This window comes from Cyrtonyx montezumae, unplaced genomic scaffold, assembly GCF_038088225.1.
Source record: "Cyrtonyx montezumae isolate F1298 unplaced genomic scaffold, pur_monq_1.0 scaffold_19, whole genome shotgun sequence".
NCBI lineage: Eukaryota > Metazoa > Chordata > Aves > Galliformes > Odontophoridae > Cyrtonyx > Cyrtonyx montezumae.
In genome coordinates, this window is record NW_027071925.1 from 8,912,622 (window position 1) to 8,931,095 (window position 18,474).

At 49.6% G+C, this 18,474-nt stretch overlaps 3 protein-coding genes across 6 annotated transcripts in view; 1 reads left to right on the top strand and 2 right to left on the bottom strand.

Annotated features, from left to right (window-relative positions):
- Positions 1 to 1,375: 1,375 nt before the first annotated feature.
- LOC136048022 (nucleoside diphosphate kinase) lies at positions 1,376 to 2,968 on the bottom strand. The gene is made up of 4 exons (XM_065735487.1): positions 2,827 to 2,968; positions 2,431 to 2,532; positions 2,024 to 2,136; positions 1,376 to 1,619 (listed from the first exon to the last, which is right to left on the bottom strand). Exons 1-4 carry the CDS (start codon positions 2,953 to 2,955, stop codon positions 1,502 to 1,504), a joined length of 462 nt encoding a protein of 153 aa, XP_065591559.1. The 5' UTR covers positions 2,956 to 2,968; the 3' UTR covers positions 1,376 to 1,501.
- A 1,415-nt stretch (positions 2,969 to 4,383) lies between these two features.
- Positions 4,384 to 6,318, bottom strand: LOC136048023 (nucleoside diphosphate kinase-like). The gene is made up of 4 exons (XM_065735488.1): positions 6,190 to 6,318; positions 5,569 to 5,670; positions 4,878 to 4,990; positions 4,384 to 4,586 (listed from the first exon to the last, which is right to left on the bottom strand). The coding sequence occupies exons 1-4, from the start codon at positions 6,316 to 6,318 to the stop codon at positions 4,469 to 4,471; spliced, it is 462 nt and encodes a 153-aa protein (XP_065591560.1). The 3' UTR covers positions 4,384 to 4,468.
- Positions 6,319 to 7,264: 946 nt separating this feature from the next.
- SPAG9 (sperm associated antigen 9) overlaps positions 7,265 to 18,474 on the top strand; it is a 52,413-nt gene continuing 41,203 nt past the window's right edge. For all 4 annotated transcript variants that reach the window (XM_065735517.1, XM_065735518.1, XM_065735520.1 and 1 more), the window contains exons 1-2: positions 7,265 to 7,598; positions 12,036 to 12,156. In XM_065735517.1, coding sequence (XP_065591589.1) covers positions 7,293 to 7,598; positions 12,036 to 12,156 — 427 coding nt within the window. In that variant the 5' untranslated portion in view covers positions 7,265 to 7,292. The remainder of the gene's footprint in view (positions 7,599 to 12,035; positions 12,157 to 18,474) is intronic.

An 18,474-nucleotide genomic window follows, 5' to 3' on the forward strand; every position in this document is an offset into this window, starting at 1 on the left:
GTAGAAAAATGTGCATTAATTTGTTGCACAATGTGAAAATTTGGGCTACGAAGGCAAGGGATGTTGCTACGCCAAGAAACGTTGTGCTCCCGGGTGGGAGCTGAGCCGTGGGCTGCTGAGAGGCAAACCTGGCACTTGGGTTGACTGCACCTCCTGAAATGCAGGAGAGTGGGGTTGGAAGTCTGTCAGTCTTTATAGTGTGCTTTAAAAACAGATTTCCTTTGATCAAACACTACGTGTCTGAGCTGCCTGGTGGGACCGTCGGGTTGTGCGTTGAGGCATGGGAGCGCCGTTTGTGTTTGTACTGGGAGGATGCCCGCGTCGTGAAACTGCTGCATGGGGTGGAATGTGCCCCGAGCAGAACCACACGAGGGGTTTGGGTCACTTCGAGAGGTGTCTGGGAGCCTGAGCAGACCCTGCGTGGCTCCTCAGGCAGTGGGTTGCAGGTCCATGGCAGCAGCTCCGCGCTGGAATAGGAGCAGTGTGGGTGCGGGGCCGTCGCTGGGTCACTCTGTTTGGCAGAGTGGGATCCCACAGCTCTGCTCCGGACCCTCCTGGAGGTCTTTGCTGTTTGAGTGCAGCTCCAACCTTCTCCTCGCTGCGCCCGAGGACAGCGGAGGCGGCGTTGGGTCCTTTGCTCTCTGGATACTAACACGGGTTTCAGTGTTCGTTCGTTCCTCTCGTTGTTTTATGTGATGTGAATACCCTCTCCTGTCAATATTTGTACGATGGTGCTAATATATTTGGTAACAATCCTTTATTGGGAAGGGATTTTTAAAAACTGTGATTTAAACTGAATTTTTCTTCCTTTTGGTTTTCGTATTTAAAACAAAGCCACAGCCATTTATAGAACGGGCGTCAGCTCCGGCCCTGGGGAGACGTGGGGGTGGGATCGAGGTGAAACAAATGGGGTTTTTACATCATTTCTGTATGTATTTGATATATAAATCAATATCTGTACAAATTTATCTTTTATTTTCTTGGTGTGGTCAATGGGAGAGTGTTTAAGACTTTCCCATGCGATGTACATAAGTGGAGAAAAAAAAACAAAAAAGCTTTTGGAGAAATTAATGTTACTTTCATTTTTATGAGACCGCAGATTTTCAGCATGGATGTGAAAAGCATTAAAATTATAACTTTGTGTACAAGATGAAGATAATTCACTAAATTTGCCTTTTTTACACAAAATAAAAACGTTCAAAGCCCATTCTTGGCTGTGGTCTTCTTCCAGAGCTGCTCCTGGGCACAGCACCCACCCCTCCCCTCCCCCCACTGGGAACCTCATACAGGAGCACAGCTCTTCTGCGGGGAATCCCAGGTGCTCCCCATACCTCAACAGATGTGTTGTATAATGAATGCACTGAGAGCAGTTACATTTATATCACCCATTTATTCAATGGTTCTGAAAAACTGTCACAATAACCACTGTGCTAATTGCTCCCAGCTCGTTAGCTGGAGTGAGATGACACCACGAAGGCACAATTCAGCGTGGACGCTCACGTCACTCGTAGATCCAGTCATGTGCACAGGATCTGTAGTCGATGAGCTCTGCAGGTTTGAACCACAGGTTGATCTCCTTCTGTGCGCTCTCCACAGAGTCGCTGCCGTGGATGATGTTCCTGTGGAACAAGGGGATGTTTGACCCAGAGAAACAAAGCTCTACCAGCTGAGCGTGCTGTACAGAAGGGTGGGGATGGAGCTCCTGGAGCTGCAGCCCTGCTGCCAGGCACAGTGCTCTCCCAGCTCTGCTATAAGCTCTGCTCACTACGCCCTGCGGGGTGGGGGCACGGGGCTATTCTATATTCTACTGCAGCAGCCACTGACTGATCTTACATGCAGCTCTGGCACGTAGCTGAACTTTAGGGCAATGGCTGGGTACAAAACTTCTTAAGTAGCTGTTATGGGCTGCAACCTGCAAACGAAACCCCATCGGACCAGGTTAGCCACCAGCAGTTTGATTTCCTTGCAGAAAAGCCTACTCCTGCTGAGTGAGATCCCTCCAGAGGCGCAGCTGAGCACCAACCTTCCCACTTGAATGCAGAAGTCCCCACGGATGGTGCCGGGTTTGGAGTCCGCGGGGTTGGTTTCCCCCAGCATCACTCTGCCGGTTTTAACCACGTTGAGACCTTCCCACACCTGCAGGGGAGAGAAGAGCCAACCACAGCCATCAGTCCGTGCTTACAGAGCACCGACCCTTACAGTAACACTCGATCCAGCAGAGGGGGCTCCACCACAAAAGAAAACCCCCTTCAGGTGCGTTCCTCCCACCCTCAGCCCCTCTCTCTTTTGTTCACCCCCAAACTTTAAGGGCTTTTTTTTCGTGCAGAATTTTATGCACCGCCCGGGAAGCATTTCTGTGGGCACTCCAAGCCCGCATCCTTCCACCGCTCGGAGGGAGGAAACCTTTCCTGGGTAAGAGCAGCTGCGTACCATGGCCACGACGGGGCCGGAGTTCATGTACTTCACCAAGCCGGGGTAGAAGGGCCGATCCTTCAGGTCGATGTAATGCTGCTTCAGCAGCTCTTCAGAGGCCTTAGGGAGGACAGAGGGAACGCGTCAGCCCCCGTCCCGTACCACCCAGCGGTCCGTGCTGGAACCCCCAACGCCCGTGACTGCTTTCACCCCCACCCGCCCCTCCCCCGCTGACTGCAGCGCGCCCCGCGGGGCCGCTCCTTCGCGAGTGGGGGGAGCGCCAACGGCGCGGGTGGGAACCCCGGTCCGGGCTCACGGAGCGCCGCGTGGGAATGACTCGCGTCCGAGCGCCCGTGGGGGCGGCGGAAGGGAAACGCGCTGCGGGCACGGCCGGGAGATCCGGCCCCGACTTACGTGCACGAACTTCATGGCCACCAGGCGGAAGCCCTTCTGCTCGAAGCGTTTGACGATCTCCCCCACCAGCCCCCGCTGCACGCCGTCGGGTTTGATGGCGATGAAGGTGCGCTCGCAGTTGGCAGCCATGGCGCTGCGGAACACGAGCGCTGAGCCGCGGCCCCCCCGGCTCAAGGTCGGAGCGCGGCCCCTCCGCCATAAGCGCCGCTCGGCCCACGTGGCGCCCGCCCCACCCCCACCCCCACCCCGGGGCGATGCCCGCACGGAGCCGGCAGCCGTCCGACCCACCCGCACCGCTCCCACGCAGCACCGCACGCACCTCCCGCGGGTCCGCAGCTGCCGAAGAAAGAGGAGGAGGAGGAGGAGGAGGAGGAGGGGGAGAAGGCCGTGCACCGGAACCCCGCCCGCGGGAGGGAGGGGCCGGGCCGGGTGGGGGGGGGCGGTGTTGGAGCGGTGCGCGCGGCCGTGGGCGCTCCCGCTGCGCGGCCCCGAGCGCGGTCACTGCGCTGCGAAAAGCGGAGATTGGGGCGGGGGGGGGGAGGGGAAGTACTGCAGTGATGTCGGCGAACGGCGTGTGACAAAATGCTTTGTGACAAAATGCTTTATTCCCGTAGTGGATCCCCGCTCATTAGACTCATTAACGAGCCCGAAGGCGGTCTGATGGAAAGAACGCTTTATTTCACTTAAGAAACACCGTCAGCACACAAGGAATGCTGCCAGTAAGCAAACTGGTTTCTCATAAACGAACTGGTCGGCAGTGCCGATCCCACCACGCTTTCTGTTCCTGGGCCCCACGCAGTCAGTGGATCCTTCTGGTCAGACCGCCCTGCAGGAGCAGCCGCCCCCGCTGGGAGGGAAAGCATTCCCGTGAACGGATTTCTGTGCGTGATCAAACCCAGAAAGAAACGGCTGCAGCCACTGCTGGGACACCTCACCCGCGGGGCTGCAGGAGGGCACGGAGCCGCACGCTTCCTCTGCACGGCGTCACAGCACCTGCACTTTGTGGCTCAAAAGCGGATCACACCCCGCCCTGCTCACATTAAAGCTTCTTTTCACATAAAAGGGCATTTCAGAAAGCCTGGCCTGTAATCCTTTCTTAAAATGACACAGAAATCCTGTGCAGAAAAGCAACTGAAAGCACATCCATCTGAGACGAGTTGTCACTTCACCAGGCCCTGCCGACAGGGAGGCAGGGATAAAGAAACTGCTTTTCCTGCAGCTGCATTCAGGTGATCCGATACCACCAGTGCTCACCATCGGAGCACCCACGGGTGCGTTTCACCCCCAGCATCTCAGCCACGAGACACTCCCTCACCAGCACTGCGTGTGCTCCTCTGTGCTGCACTGCAGAGCGTCCTCCGACGGGAAGCGTTTCCTGAAGTCACCTTCTACATTACAGCAGGGAATGCTTTGCTTCTCCACGGTTTAATTTCACCTCTACCACCCACAGAAATATCTGAAAGGTTTTCAAAAGCACATTCCTATCTACAGCTTGGTAGGCTTTCTAACCAAAGCAACAGCAACCGCCGAGCGGTGCTCCCAACGGCGCGAAGCTCGGGATTCTGGAGCAGCTTTCCAGGAGGGGTGGGGAGGACTGAGCCAACTAGAGGACAGCCAGGACGGCGAAGCCATGGCCTCACTTCTACTCGTAGATCCACTCGTGAGCACAGCTCCTGTAATCAACCAGTTCTTCAGGAGTGAACCACAGACTGATCTCTGCCTCAGCGCTTTCTACAGAGTCACTCCCATGAATGATGTTCCTAGGAAAAGAAAGGGTTTATACAGAAGTAATCTCCAACCTCAAAGCAAAGTACACTTTGTTTTTAACTGCTCTCCACTACACACAGATGTAATAATGGTACGGCAGCACGAGGCAGGCACAGAGCAGGCTGAGCCAGGTCTGCTCATCGCTCCTGTCGGTGGGAGCACTGCAGCTCTCCTCCATCCCAAAGCACCTCTGTGCACAGAAGGCAGGAGGCAGGAGTGCAGTGCCACGACACACTGCTGGCCCCTTATTATCAGCTGATGACCTCAATGCTTTGAAAACCCACCTCCCAACTTGAACACAGAGGTCGCCACGAATAGTGCCGGGCTTGGAATCCACGGGATTAGTTTCCCCCAGCATCACTCTTCCAGTCTTAATCACATTAAGACCCTCCCACACCTAAGGGATGAAAAAATGCATTGAGATTATAAAATCTTATCTGTAGACAAAGAGTTAATCACACATTCCGGACTATGCAGCACTGTCCATCACAGCAAACATCACCATCCTAATAGCAAGACTTCTTTTGTCCCCAGTTTTTCTGTGGGATTCTTGAAGCATCTGGCACCCCTCTGCAGTGCTCACATGAAGGTAATAACTTTAAGTCTCAGTATGTTAAGCACTCTTCCAGAAAAGCTGTCTGCTCTCTGAGGACCTCAACCTCCAGCTCAACTATTGCACAACTGCACTGTGAAGGGGGAAAAAAACCTAATAAAATTAGAATGAGCAAAGCTTTCAAAGTTACTTTAACTTGAGAGTACAGTATATTCCACCACCAGTGTTTTAACACATACTATTCCATAGTGGGTTTTTTTATGCAGCTCTAGTGTCTCTAGGTCCCAGCTTTGGTTCTCCCTTTCCCCTGTTTTTCTTCTTTTCCCCCTTTCCTCCTGGGAAAACTGGATAGGTAACATCCAATAGGTAACACAAGCCTGCACAGAGTTTTTCTTAGCTGAACTTCATTTGTGAGGACTCACCATGGCCACAACAGGTCCGGAGTGCATGTACTGCACCAGGCCGTCGTAGAACGGGCGGTCCTTCAGGTCGATGTAGTGCTCCCTCAGAAGGTCCTCAGAGGCCTGCATCAAAAAGCAAATAACCAAAAAGCCCCACAACAACAGAAGGCTTTCTGTAAGGACAGTAACAGTAGGCTGACACCACACAGGTTGGCTGCAGAGCAGTATCAGTACTAAAAGATGCACACACTTTGAAATTCAGTGTTTGTAATAACTTCCTGGAAGTACTTTTAGTCAATGTGGGTTTTAGCTGTTGGCTTTAACCATGCCTGAACTTCCAAAGGGGTTGGTTGCCAGTGCTTATGGGACCTGGCATTTGGTGAATACATGCAGAGACAGCAATCGAGCATAGGGTGCACCTACAAGAATGTTCTCCTCAGACTAAGGACATCAAGTAACTAAAATTAGCGTGCTTAGCATGTCTAAAGCATTTAGCCAGAGCTGGCAACTGGAACTTCTCCAAAATGCCCATAGACTTATCAGAATTCCAGTTTTAACTCTTCTGAGCCCTCCTCTTTATCTTTTGCTGCTCTGTTTTCGGGGTGATATTTCCACAGGGAACACGAGGGAAGGGCAGCTCACGTGTGTCAGCTTCATGGCCACCAGCTTGAAGCCCTTCTGCTCGAAGCGCCGGATGATCTCCCCCACCAGCCCCCGCTGCACGCCATCGGGTTTGATGGCGATGAAGGTGCGCTCGCAGATGGCAGCCATGGTCCTGACCGGGGCAGCAGCCGCTGTGCCGGGGTGAGCAGTGCTCTGCTGGCAGTGTCAGAGCCGGAGCTGGTACGTGGTGAGCTGTGCAGACCTGCTGCCCGCGAAGGTGGACCTGCACCACGGGCACGACGCTCCGAGAGGAACTAGACAGCAGCAAGTCTGCAAAATACAGAGGCGTGCAGTTAGCAAAGGCGAAGGGAGGAAGAGCTGCAAACGAAACAGAAGCGAAGGACCACGGGGGGTTGGGGGGGGGTGGGGGAACAGCTGACCGCGACTCGGGGCAAAGCATCAATCCGGAATCACCACCCATCCGCCGGCGTGAGCTCAGCGCACACGCACGTGCACGCAGGTACACACGGAGCTCAGGCAGACCCCGGGCGGGCCCCGCTCCCCGCCCCGCTCCGCCGCTCTCACCTGCGCTGCCCCGCACGGCTCTGCCGCCGCCGCCCCGCACAGCCCGGCTTAGCCCCGAGCCGCCCCCGCCGCACGGTTGCCATGGCGACGGCGCGGCCTCCCGCCAGCAGGGGGCGCTCCCGCGAGCGACGCTCCTGGAAGCCGCGGGCGTGGCGCGGGCTGTGCTCGTCGGCCCTCCCGAGGGATAACGCGTGTTCCTGCCGCCGAACCTCTTAACCGCGCTACATTGGGATCGTGCTCCGCACTTCTGAGATGACAACGCGGCTCCACGCGCGTCCTCGCGCCACGTGACACGGCGACGCCACCCTGCCCACGTGACACCGCGACGCCACCCTGCCCACGTGACCGCTGCCTGCTTCCGGCCCGGCTCCGCCCACGTGACCTCACCGCCCGGCCCCGCCCCGGCCCGGCGCGGCGGTGAGGTCAGTGCCGCGCGCCGCCGCTCTCCGCCCCCCTGCCCGTCCGCCTCCGTCCCTCCCTCCCTCCCTCCCTCCCTCGGCCCGGCCGCAGGCCAGGCCCCGCCGCACGCCGCCGCCCCCCGAGGCCAGGCGCTCGCCATGGAGCTGGCGGACGGCGTGGTGTACCAGGAGGACCCCGGCGGCCCCGGCCCCGCCATGATGTCGGAGCGGGTGTCGGGGCTGGCGGGCTCCATCTACCGCGAGTTCGAGCGGCTCATCGGGCGCTATGACGAGGAGGTGGTGGCCGAGCTGATGCCGCTGGTGGTGGCCGTGCTGGAGAATCTGGACTCGGTGTGCGCCCACAGCCAGGAGACCAGCGTGGAGCTGGAGCTGCTGCGGGACGACAACGAGCAGCTCCTCACGCAGTACGAGCGGGAGAAGGCGCTGCGCAAGCAGGCCGAGGAGGTGCGTGGGGCGGGGGGGGGCCGCGCTTCCTGCCGCTCCCGCAGCGCTGCGGTGCGGGCGGGGAGCCAGGCGCTGCCCACCCGCGCGTCTCCGCCGTGTCGGGGCGCGCTCCTGGCCCGGCTCTGCTCGGGGGGCATTCCCGGGACGAAGTGACAAAGCGTCGCGAAACGCGTGGGTGCGAGCGCTGTCCTGAGTGCGGCTCGTGGAAGTTGGCACGTCAGAGCCGCAGCCGGCAACAGGTGGTGCGGAGCGCTCGGTGTCGAGCTGTGGCTTCGGATGTTGCTGCAGAAAATGGGTGTAAATACCGAAGAATTCCCTCGTCGTTGAGTTGTGATGGTTTGGGGTCTTTTTTTCACGCTGGAGTATAAAGCAGTACAACAGAAAGCAGCTGTGCGGGATAGTTGCTCTCAGCTCATTGTCCCGCTCGGCTCCTGTAGGAAATTGGATTGGCAGCATTATCTGTAGTAGAACAAGCATCTTAGGAGTCTATTTCCAGACTTTGTGCCCCGTGCTTGTCTCAGGTTGTTTACCTCCTACATTTTCCAGAAATTAGAAAAACAGTAGTGAAGACGGAGGCAGTGTTGTTGAGGAAACTTAATTTGCATAACGCTGTTTGCCCCTTAAAGACATGTATGTTATGGAGTGAGTGAAAAATGTTGTCCTGTGAATGTCGTGTCAGGTGTGCCCAGCGTCCCGGACCAATAAACCATTCCTTGTCCCTGTCTGACAGCAGCTCTAACTGCATGCTGGACTTTGGTCTGGAGGCTGTCACTGTAAATCACCAGTCCTGACACAGGCCGATAGGAAGGGCTCCTTTCAGAACAGTTTTCTTGAGAGAGTGAAAGAAAGGGAGTGATATATTTTTTCTGAACTAAATTGCAGGAAAAATTAATCAAGCTTGAAATGCAGGCAGTGCTTGCTAGGTTGAAAAAAGCAGGCCTTGGGCAGCAAGACAGGAGCCGTAATAATATGATGAAATAGAGTACACTATTAATTGTTACTGTGGCTCTTCAGAAGTGCACTGTGATCACTGTTTCTTTGTCTCAAGATAGATTAACTGATGGGAACAATGCTGTCTTAAAAACTCCTGCTTGTGCTGCAGGACAGCTCTCTGATGTGTTCTGAAGTGCAGTGGGATCAAAGACAGTGTGTTCTGCTGTGAGCATGAAGGGCATCTTCTTGGGGTCACTTATGCAGTGTATACATGACAGTGTCATATAAAGCATTGCATGTTCCCAAGAGGTGTTGTCAGATTTGATTGTTGAGACATTTTTTAATTACTAGGGTAATGGATGGGTAAGGTATCTTTGAAAGAAAGGAGGGAACATGAATATAGTGCTGTTTTCTTGAACACAGCTGGTTATTGGCTTCGTGTTTTCCTTTCTGTTCATTGTGAAAGTTCCCTGTATAATCTGACAACAGAGTGGGCAGTTGTGAGCTGTGCAGTTGGGTATCCCATGCTGTCTGTTTGGACTGTCCTGAGGAGCTTCGTATTTGCAGCAGTGTTGTGATAAATGTTAATGGTTTGCTGTTTGAGGAGAGACATCTGTGTGCCGATGCCCTAATTTGCCTCGGTGTTACTGAACTGGGTGTTTAAGAAATGTTCTGAAAATCATTGTCTGTGGACTTCTGTTACAAGAAGGAAGAATTCAGAAGTATGAGATCGTTGCAGTTCCCTCTGATACTGATTGTGATCTTTCTAATTGCTGAAATTTGCCTGGCTTTTAACGTGGTGCACTTTGTGGTAGAGCTGGAGAAGCAGGGGAACTTCCTATTGGGCTGCTCTGCTCACAGCAGTGCGTGACCTGCCTTCCTACCTAGTAACGAGGCAGTGAGCCCTGCAACAAAGAAGTGGGAGAGAACAGTTTCAGTGTTCTGTGATCTTCCATCTTACTTCTGCAGAAAGAAGAACTTGTATACAGCAGTGGTTGTGCATGGCTGGCAGAAGTTCCACTTGGACCTGGAAACATGGGCAGTTTACTAGAACAGCATCAACTTCATCCTTAGTTACTTTCATCTGCTTGTGTTCTTGTCTGCAGTGTGTCTAGCTGAGCTGCTTCTGTAGCTGTCCCTACGTGCATACATGAGCACAGGGAAGCTGGAAGCATCCTCACAGTGGGAGTTACTCCAGTCTGTGTCACAGGGTGATGAAGGCAGCCAAGTAGGCAGCGCCCTCAAATCAGATATCCTGAGTGCTGCACCTGGACCACGTGACAGGAGAGCATCCAACGTGTAAGGGAGGACACGATGAGGACAACTGTAGGAAGAAATGCCTAGTTTTGCTGACACTGCATTATGGTGTCACCAAATGATTGCTTGCTTGGGTGACTGTTGAAAATGCGTACACTGTGCTGATGTGTGGTTCAGGTTTGCGATTATTGCAGTAAACTTAATATAGTGTTAAATCTGTATGAAGGCTTGTGAATCTTACTGCTTTGTACCAGAGGTCTTTGAGAACAGGTCAGACCAATGTCTGTCTGAAGTGACATAGTTGACGCTGCCAGGAGAAAATGGGGAGGAGTAAAATGGAGTTACTAAACATAGCTTATGAAGGTATCTGAGGCTTTCGTTTCAGCAGAAGGAGGTGTGCATTGAATCCTGTGCGTATACCTCGTTATATGTCAGAATTAGGGTGCAGACAGGCATTGATCATCGCAGACTGAGGGCCTTCCCAAGCCTTCCCCTTGTGGTCTCATGGCTGTGTCAGGGCAGGATGCTCTGTGTGCTGTGGCACGGGGAGCTGAGGCAGCACAGGCACTCAATCTGAAGGGCTGAGGCCATGGGTTGGTCTGGAGTAGTGCTCAGCAGAGTGAGGAGGGGAAAATCGACCCAGATTCTTTGAAGAGTTGTAACTTGAGTTCTAACTTCAACAAAATGAAGGCAATATCAGTGGAAAAATTACCCAAGACATTTAAGACAGAACCACTTTCAGTGTGTGCAATTGAACACGAGAGTGGAGTGACAGGTTTCATTAGTAACAGTGATACTGAGGGCTTTGAATGGCTGTTCAGCCAGAAGTGTCATTGTCGCCGGCCTTGCCCAAGTTCTGGGGCACATCTGACTTCCCAGAGAGCAGCTAGACAGAGATGGCACAGTTTCATGTTACAGTTCTTCTTTCGTGTTTTCCCATGTTTAATTTAGCAATCCGTGTTGGCATTTAGCCCTGGTGCCAAACTTGTGTCGAAGTTTGAAGCCCCTTTATAAGAGGGAGTCTGCTAGGAATGAATAAGCCAAACGTGACTTGAATTTTCAATGTGAAAGGGGCAAAACCATTGTGTCATCTACAAAGGAGATATTGAACAGGTTGTGAGTTTGAAATTTTAGTCATACTAATGATCCTGAACGTCTTGGAGGATGTGATGCACTAAGACTTCTTCGCATCTCTTTTTGGAGCAGGGAAGAACTCATTTTTAAGTTGCAGAACCCAGAGCAGCCGTACCTGGGCTGGTGTCAGCTGCTGCTCAGTTGGTTCATGGCCTTTGCTTCAGGCACAGTCATATGAATGCCATTCGTGGTCCTGTGATAGCTGTGAGGAGCTTGCCTGAAAGGAGCTCTTGTTCCACTACACAGATGTTGCATTTCTACATTTGAGGTAATTTTTAATAACAGTTCCCTACTTCTGATGACCCCGCAGAGCTGAGCTCTTTCATGGGGTAAAAGCTACGATCCCCGTGTTGGTTGAAGCTTTGGAAATGCATATCTTCAAATCACATGCAGTGTACCTTTTAAAAAGCTGTTTCGTAAGGAGTTCATGTCGTTCTGCTTGCATATGTTGCTTTTCCTGGTTGGGATGATGAGATGGTACCTGGTTCAAGCAGTTGCTGCCAGAATGAGCTGTTACCCCGAACTGATGTAAATGTAGTGAACTCCAGGACTTCGTGAGCGATGCTTTGGTAAACCGAAGTAGCTGAGAATGTGATGGGCACTGTTGGAGAGTATCCATGAGCAGCTGTGTAAGCTGCTGGCTGCTGGAGGTGCATCTCTGCTGCAGCAGGTCATCTTGTGGCTTCCAAGGTGTGCTTGGCCAATGCTCGTTCAAATCCAAGGATGCTGAGAGCTGTGTTTGTGTGCAGGGTTGGCAGGCAGCGTGTGGAGGTGGGATGGGATGAAGCAATGCACATTCCTGTTGGTCCCAGGTAGGCATCTCTGAGATAGCTGATCCTTGGAAGTGGTGGTGCAAAGCGAGCTGGGCGGGATGCTGGACCAGTGTGGAGTACAATTAATGTCCTTCATGGGGAGGTGTGAGCTGTAGGCCTGCTCTTCTGGAAACCTGCTCTGTAAGGCCTCCTGCGTGCTGCTTGAAGTGCAAGTCTTTCTACTTAAAAATAAATCTGGGGATGACTGTATCTGTTGCTTCTATATGACCTAATAATTTTGTTTAGGCCTTCAATTTTTTTTATTTTATTAGATCTAATTTCATTGTATTTCTCTGCCTAGAAATTCATTGAGTTTGAGGATTCTCAAGAACAAGAGAAAAAGGACTTGCAGACCAGAGTGGAGGCATTAGAATCGCAAACTCGGCAGCTTGAATTAAAAGCGAAAAACTATGCTGATCAAAGTGAGTAAAACTACACTGCACTTCATTTAATGTGATATTATTGTATTTAAAATGTATTTTGTGAAAGGGCACTCCGTATGTGCTGACTTCTGTGTTTTCACTGGTAAATTCTGGGCAAGTCTGTTTACTTTAAGATTAAGGCAAAACAATTAGTTTGTTATTTATAACCTGGTTCTTCAGATATCTGATCTTTAGCTTTCCATTTAAACCATGCTGTGTTCTTGCTTAACACTTTTTCAGGAGATGCTTAGAGTTTTACAACAAATAACTAGGGAATAAACTTTCTTCCTCACAAGTAAACTTGCATTTTACTGAACGACTGTCCTAGAAATAAGTGTAGTCTTCAGGTTTAGGGTTAATGCTGGGGTGGTTAATGCTTTCATTCTAATTAGCATTTGTGTGATTATTATTATTTTTTTAATTATTTCTGAGGCATTTAACTTTTACAGGAAGAGTACTTCTCCTTTGTTCTGTGTCATTACCTGAACTTGGAAACGTGGGGAAAAAATGTAGCAAAGATTTGTTTGCAGGAGGTAGCAAGTTATGGAGTGAATGTAGTGTAGCTTAGGATTCCTGCTGGGCTGCGGGCTGAACCAGGGGTTGATCAAAACTTGATGCTGAGATTTTTCTACTTCCAGTTGTGTGGAGGGTAGAGAAACAGTCAATCAAAATGCCATAGAAATCCCCTCATTTCATTTCCCCCACCCTTTCAACCTGTGCTGCTATTCATTATTCTTTTGCTGTATGTTAAGTGCTCAATGAAGGTTATGATTTTTAACTTCTTTCAGCAGAGTATAGAGATATTGATCAATGTGAATTATTATGAAGGTTTTGTCCAGCTGATGACAGGTGCTTCAAAGCAACTTCTATTGACCTAAGACTAGAATGTTAATATCCAGCTTTTATTGCTGGGCTGCATACAAGTGCAGTGACAGCCTGTATCAAACCTGGACAGGTTGGGATAAGATCAGCTTTCACAAGCAAGCTGCCAGCTGTCAGAATACCCCTTCCTTCAATTCATTTTCCTCTTTTGTTTCTTCTCAGTTACCTTTTGTACCTGTAGTGCTAGAAGATAGAGCTTTATTCAACTTATTTACTGTCTTCTGTGGAGTCTAATTCTCAGGGTTGTGTGTGGATCTGTAGCTGGATAGAAGTACTGGTGCACTAGTGTTGTTGTGGAAGTAGATGGCACACACAGCTTAATCCTGGCAGAGTTTGAACTGTCAGAACAATGAAAACTTCTTGTCTTCCCGTGCTGTAACATTTTTTGAACACACTCCTTGATCTTGGTGGCTCCGAATGCTGTTGGCAGAATTTAGCAGTAGGTATCTTTTCAGGTCTGTTGCAGTTTCAAGTTCTCAGGTTCTGTACAGACAGATTGATGGGGAAACATTCTGGCCTCCTCTAATGGAAACCAGGATTATTAATTTCCAGTAGTTTATAGATCAGGTCAGGATAAAAACTGGCTATTGTAAAGTATTCTGTAGTATCAGAAGTACTAGGGCTCTTGTGAATGAAAGTACATATGTGTTTGAAAGCTGAAAAACCAAACATTGGAAGCAGAGTAGAGTGGTCTATTCTGGTAACAAAGGACAGTATGTCCAGAATGCCTGTGCTCTGAGTCCACAGCCCAAACAACTTGTTAGTGGGGAACCCTGTGCTCTGACAGCAGGAGTATGGCATTGAGCTTGTGTCATATAACATCTGCTGTCACTTCTATCTCTACAGCAAGAAGTACACGTTGCACAGAAAGAGCCATTTGGATTCCAGATAGGACGTGTGGCAGCACACTCAGTTTCATTACAGAAGTTGCACTTGGCATTATGCACATCAGCTTACTCTCTTGTGAACTGCTGTGAATCTATTGATGTGAAATACTTGAACGTTATGTGTATGTATGTGTGTAATTTTAGGCTTTTAATTTCATTGTGTATGCACTGCTAATAAAACTATGTGTGGCAAACTGTTCTGATGAAACTGCTGAATTTAGGCTAGAACTGTTTCTTCGTGGGAAATGGTGTTAAAACAGTTCTCATATTGGCATGAAGTTCTGGAGTTAGATCGACTTTAAGCAGTTCAGTTTTGTCTTGGAGGCTGGAAGGTAACTGTTAAGAAATGATAGAGCTCTATGGAGCATTAGGTTTTGCTTATGGTTTGGTTGGTAACTTGTCTAGGATGACATGAAAGCCTTACAAATGCTTGAAATATTGCCAGTGCCCTGAGATCAAAGCAGCACAAACATGGCTGCAAACACCTAATGAATATTATGCAACTGAACTCTTTTTGGTGTTCTACATTTCTAGGGTGTGAAAGCCACACTGCTGTGTGCATTCCTGAAGCAGTCTGACTTCACTGTATTCTCTCCAACATTAGAGGCAAGACAATTTGCATGTCCTAGGAAACCAAAGATACCAATGTTATTTTAATTCAGTGGATGCAATTTGAGTTGTCCAGCTATATTTCTTTTTCTCTTCAACTTCCTACACTATCTGTGCATTTAAATGAGCCCTGTGGTACTGCTGGCTGCTACCAAGTCAACATTCTGAGCAGTGGTGGGGTTATCATTGATAATGGAATTGGGGATGCCTGGCACAGGGATCAGGAAGCAAATACAAAAAGGCCAGAGCCAGGTTTTATCAGAGTACAGAGTCTGAGATAGCAACGTCGGTTCACTGGAAACCACTTAATGCTTTACCTGTAATTAGTGTCAGTGGAATGTGGTAGATAGTAGGTGAAAATGGGATGTAAAAATGCAATTATGAATCTCCTTTCCATCTCAGAATCAAAGCATTCTTGGGCCTGGCAGACAGCTCCATGACATGCTGCTGTGTGGTTTTGCCAAGGTTTGAGCCTAGGAGTAAAGTTTGGACACCTCTGTGCATATTGCATCGTGGTGGTGGTCTGAATAGCTGCTGCTGCTGTTGGGCTGCCCGAAAGGCCATGGAGGTGTGAGCTCTGTGTCTGTCTCACAGCATTGCTGTGAGTCAGGTCAAGGGTGGAGTGCCAGTCTTGTGAAATGAAAGCACATCTAGGGTTTTAGGTCTTGTAAATTTTAATTCTTGCTGTTAAATGTGTACAAATGCAGGAGTTCAGATGCTGGGTGGCTTTGTTTGATGCCTTCTGATGAAGTATGTCTGTAAGAGTGAATAATGATTTCTTTTAACACAAAATAAGTAATGTAGTGCCTTAGTAAAGTTGCAGATAGCACTGAAGTTGGAGTTGGTGAAACGTTACAGCAGCCATTACTGGTATTTCTGCTGTTTTCCAGGAGGTGTTTAATAATGTAGTATGAAAAGCAGGTAAGACATGGAGTTACCTTCAAAGATGTACTCCCAGATACAAAACAAAAAAATACGAAATGGTATCCAAGTCTTGAACAGAATAGATAACATTCTCTCCTCAAGAGTTTGTGTCTCACAGCAACTGAGTCACATCTCAAATAAAATGAACTGCTCTGAAAATACTTGAAGCATGAGAATGGTATTTATATTGTTTTGCAGCTGAAAATGATTGTAAAATTGTCAGGTTTTACTTACTTAGATTTCTCCATGTGAAACTTAGGGATCTGATTTTTTTTTCTATTGCAATATTAATGCTTTTATACTCAACCATATTTAAATAATCATCACTTTCATTTGTATTGCCAATTGCAATTTGATGCCAATTGCATCAAGGCTTTCTTGTTCTTCCTCCCAGTTCACGACACAGGGAACTGAAAAAGAAAGCCTTTCTTTTCACTGAAGTGTCATGTGAGTTTACATTTGTGGCCACGTCCAACCAGCTGGGCTGGAATAAACCTGCCATTTGAAATTAAAGAAGTGGAAAAAGCAGCTTATTTTGTCAACCAGTAACTAGTGATCATGGTTCAGTTTTTCCTCTATATATTACAGATGTATTTGTTTGCTGTCAGACACAGCTTATATCACTGAACTGCCACATTGCTGCTATGGAGGAGGAATAGGAGAGGGGAAGAGGTGGCAGCCCGGGCCTGTGGTGCCCTGGGAGCAGTGGGAGCTGCAGGAGGTAATGAAATCCTGAGTGGCAGGGGCAGATGCCCATGGGGTTAGTGCCCATGCATGGTATAAAGCACTTGGTGTTCGGTGGCTGCGGTGCCTGGTTTGTTGTGGGGCAGGGGGAGGGTGTGAGGAGCTGCATTCTGGGGTATGCTTGTAGGCTACAACTGCTGGAAGGAGCACAGAGGTGTGAGGGTTTGTGAGTTGGGGTTGCTTACAGGAACGTGCTGCTGCTGTGTGGCTCTGTGGCCTGGCACCCATCTCATCATCTCACTTTGCACTGCTGGTTTTCTCTGTAAGTTTCCATTGTGCCTCTGCCCTTGGGTTGGTGTTACCTGAGCAGGGAAGGTCGGTGCCAGTGCTGTCGGGGCCGTGTGAGAGCTACAGAGCATGTTAAATAGCATGAGGGACCTGGACGTGTCTAGGGACAGTGGCAGTACATGCAGTTTCAGAAGCTTTTGCTCTCAGTCTACAGGAGAGTTTTACTGTTAGTGCAAACGTCTTTGTTTTATCTCGATCAGACTTCTGTGAGGTTTGTTGTTTTTTTCTTTGACAGCAGAGGGCACCTCCGAGTTCTGCAGGGGAGTGCAGCACAAGGATTTCTTTAAGTCAGAGGTTTAACACTTAAATTCTTCCCCTTCCCTCACACTCTAGGCAAGTGTCTGAGGCTGACAGCAGTCTCTGGTAATCCTAAACATCTTTTACAAGAGCTCTAGATACCTGCAGGTTGGATTTAAGTTTCACTGCAGTGTTGCTGCTAGCTCAGCTCATGATTAGTTTGCAGCACTAAAATGTTTCAGATTTCAACCTTGAATCTGTTGAGACAGGCACACAGATGTTAAAACCTTGCAGTAATAACCTGCAGCTTGCTTGTAGAGATCACTTTTTATGACCCTCACATCTAGTTTATGTGAACGAGGGCTGCGGTGTGTCTCGTGATGCAGGAGTGGAGCTGTGGAGCATGCTCTCTGGAAGAATCATTTCCAGACTAACTTATTTACAAGGATTGTTGGGTTAGTTACAAGGGAAACACATCTCCCACATCAGATGACACAAGGTAGCAGCTGATACTGCTTGCTGCAGGTCTTATTTGGGACATGAGACCAACGTTTTGGCAGCTGATGTAAACACACAGATTGGTTTTCCTCAGAATTGTTGCTTTTACTGCTTCAGGGGGAAGCACAGGGCTGGTCATTGCTGGGTCCTCTGCCAATGTTTGGTGTTCTGTTTTCATCTGGATGAGCGTAGTTTTCATCTGTACCCCCAGCAGTGCCTTTAGCCTCTGTCAGTTTGTGAAAAAGGTGAAGACCAGCAGTAGTTTCATTGCAGCTTTGCTTATGGCTCCCTTTTACGTAGTCATTTTCCAGTGCTTAACCTTTGAGGGCATCCGGAGCTGCCTTAGGTTGAGGTGTTAGCCGAGGTTTGTGTTGTGTGAATCAACAGCCCACTAGATGGAGCAGAGGGTATGGTTAGCTCAGGAACCCACACAGACTCATGCTGTGATGCTGGAGGTTAAAACAGAACGGAGTAGAAAAATAGAGCAGCAATTGTCCTGCTTCAAACTAATCTACTCATGTGCCTGAGCAGAAGTGGTGAGAGTAGGCTGGAACCAGCCAACGTAATTAACTGCATATGTGTGTGTTTAAATTAGGGGAGTAGTGTGCTAGTGGTTCGGGTGGCTAAGTTGCCTGTAATCATTCTGCTGTGTTTCCAGGCCTTGTTGCTTTCAGGTTAAATACTTGTTTGGTAGCTTCAGTGCCCATTTCAGTCATTGGTTGTCATGTCTGTTCTTTGACAGCTTACTAGATCATAAAGTCCTACTGGCTTTTAGGATTGACTATGCTTGATTTGTATGTTAACTTCGCTATGGGACCTGCTTTTAAGAGCTAAGGAGAGCCTTCAGGTAGTCATAGTGCCAGGAAGGGTGCACTAGTGAGCTGGGCCCTTATCCTGCCTAGTGGAGCAGGAGCTTAGTTCCACCCTGAAGCATCCCACGGGCTCAGTTTAGCGTTCTAGCAGGCCTGTTTTTCTTTCTCCCCCTCAGGCTTATCAGCAGTTTGAGGCAGAGGACAACATAGAGATGGAGGGTGTGCCAAACTTGGTAAAGCCAGCAGACTTGAGAGGTAAGCTCTGATTCCTGAGGAGGCAGAGTAGGCCACTTGCTGCCCAGGTCTTTGTAGTGCTGTCAGGACCTCGGCGCTCCAAAGGCTTCTGTAGTTTACTGAAATATTTAAGCTCTTCTTCTGGGCTTGATGGTATCTTGGTTTGATTTGAGAGGATTTGGATTAGGATTGGTACTGCAAGT

Coding starts and splice junctions, on each gene's coding strand:
- LOC136048022 (XM_065735487.1), bottom strand. CDS start 2,955: ATGGCTGCCAACTGCGAGCGCACCTTCATCGCCATCAAACCCGACGGC. Junction 2,137..2,430: donor CCGGCCCCGTCGTGGCCATG/GTACGCAGCTGC, acceptor TCTCCCCTGCAG/GTGTGGGAAGGTCTCAACGT. Junction 1,620..2,023: donor TTCTGCATTCAAGTGGGAAG/GTTGGTGCTCAG, acceptor CTTGTTCCACAG/GAACATCATCCACGGCAGCG.
- LOC136048023 (XM_065735488.1), bottom strand. CDS start 6,318: ATGGCTGCCATCTGCGAGCGCACCTTCATCGCCATCAAACCCGATGGC. Junction 4,991..5,568: donor CCGGACCTGTTGTGGCCATG/GTGAGTCCTCAC, acceptor TTCATCCCTTAG/GTGTGGGAGGGTCTTAATGT. Junction 4,587..4,877: donor CTCTGTGTTCAAGTTGGGAG/GTGGGTTTTCAA, acceptor TTCTTTTCCTAG/GAACATCATTCATGGGAGTG.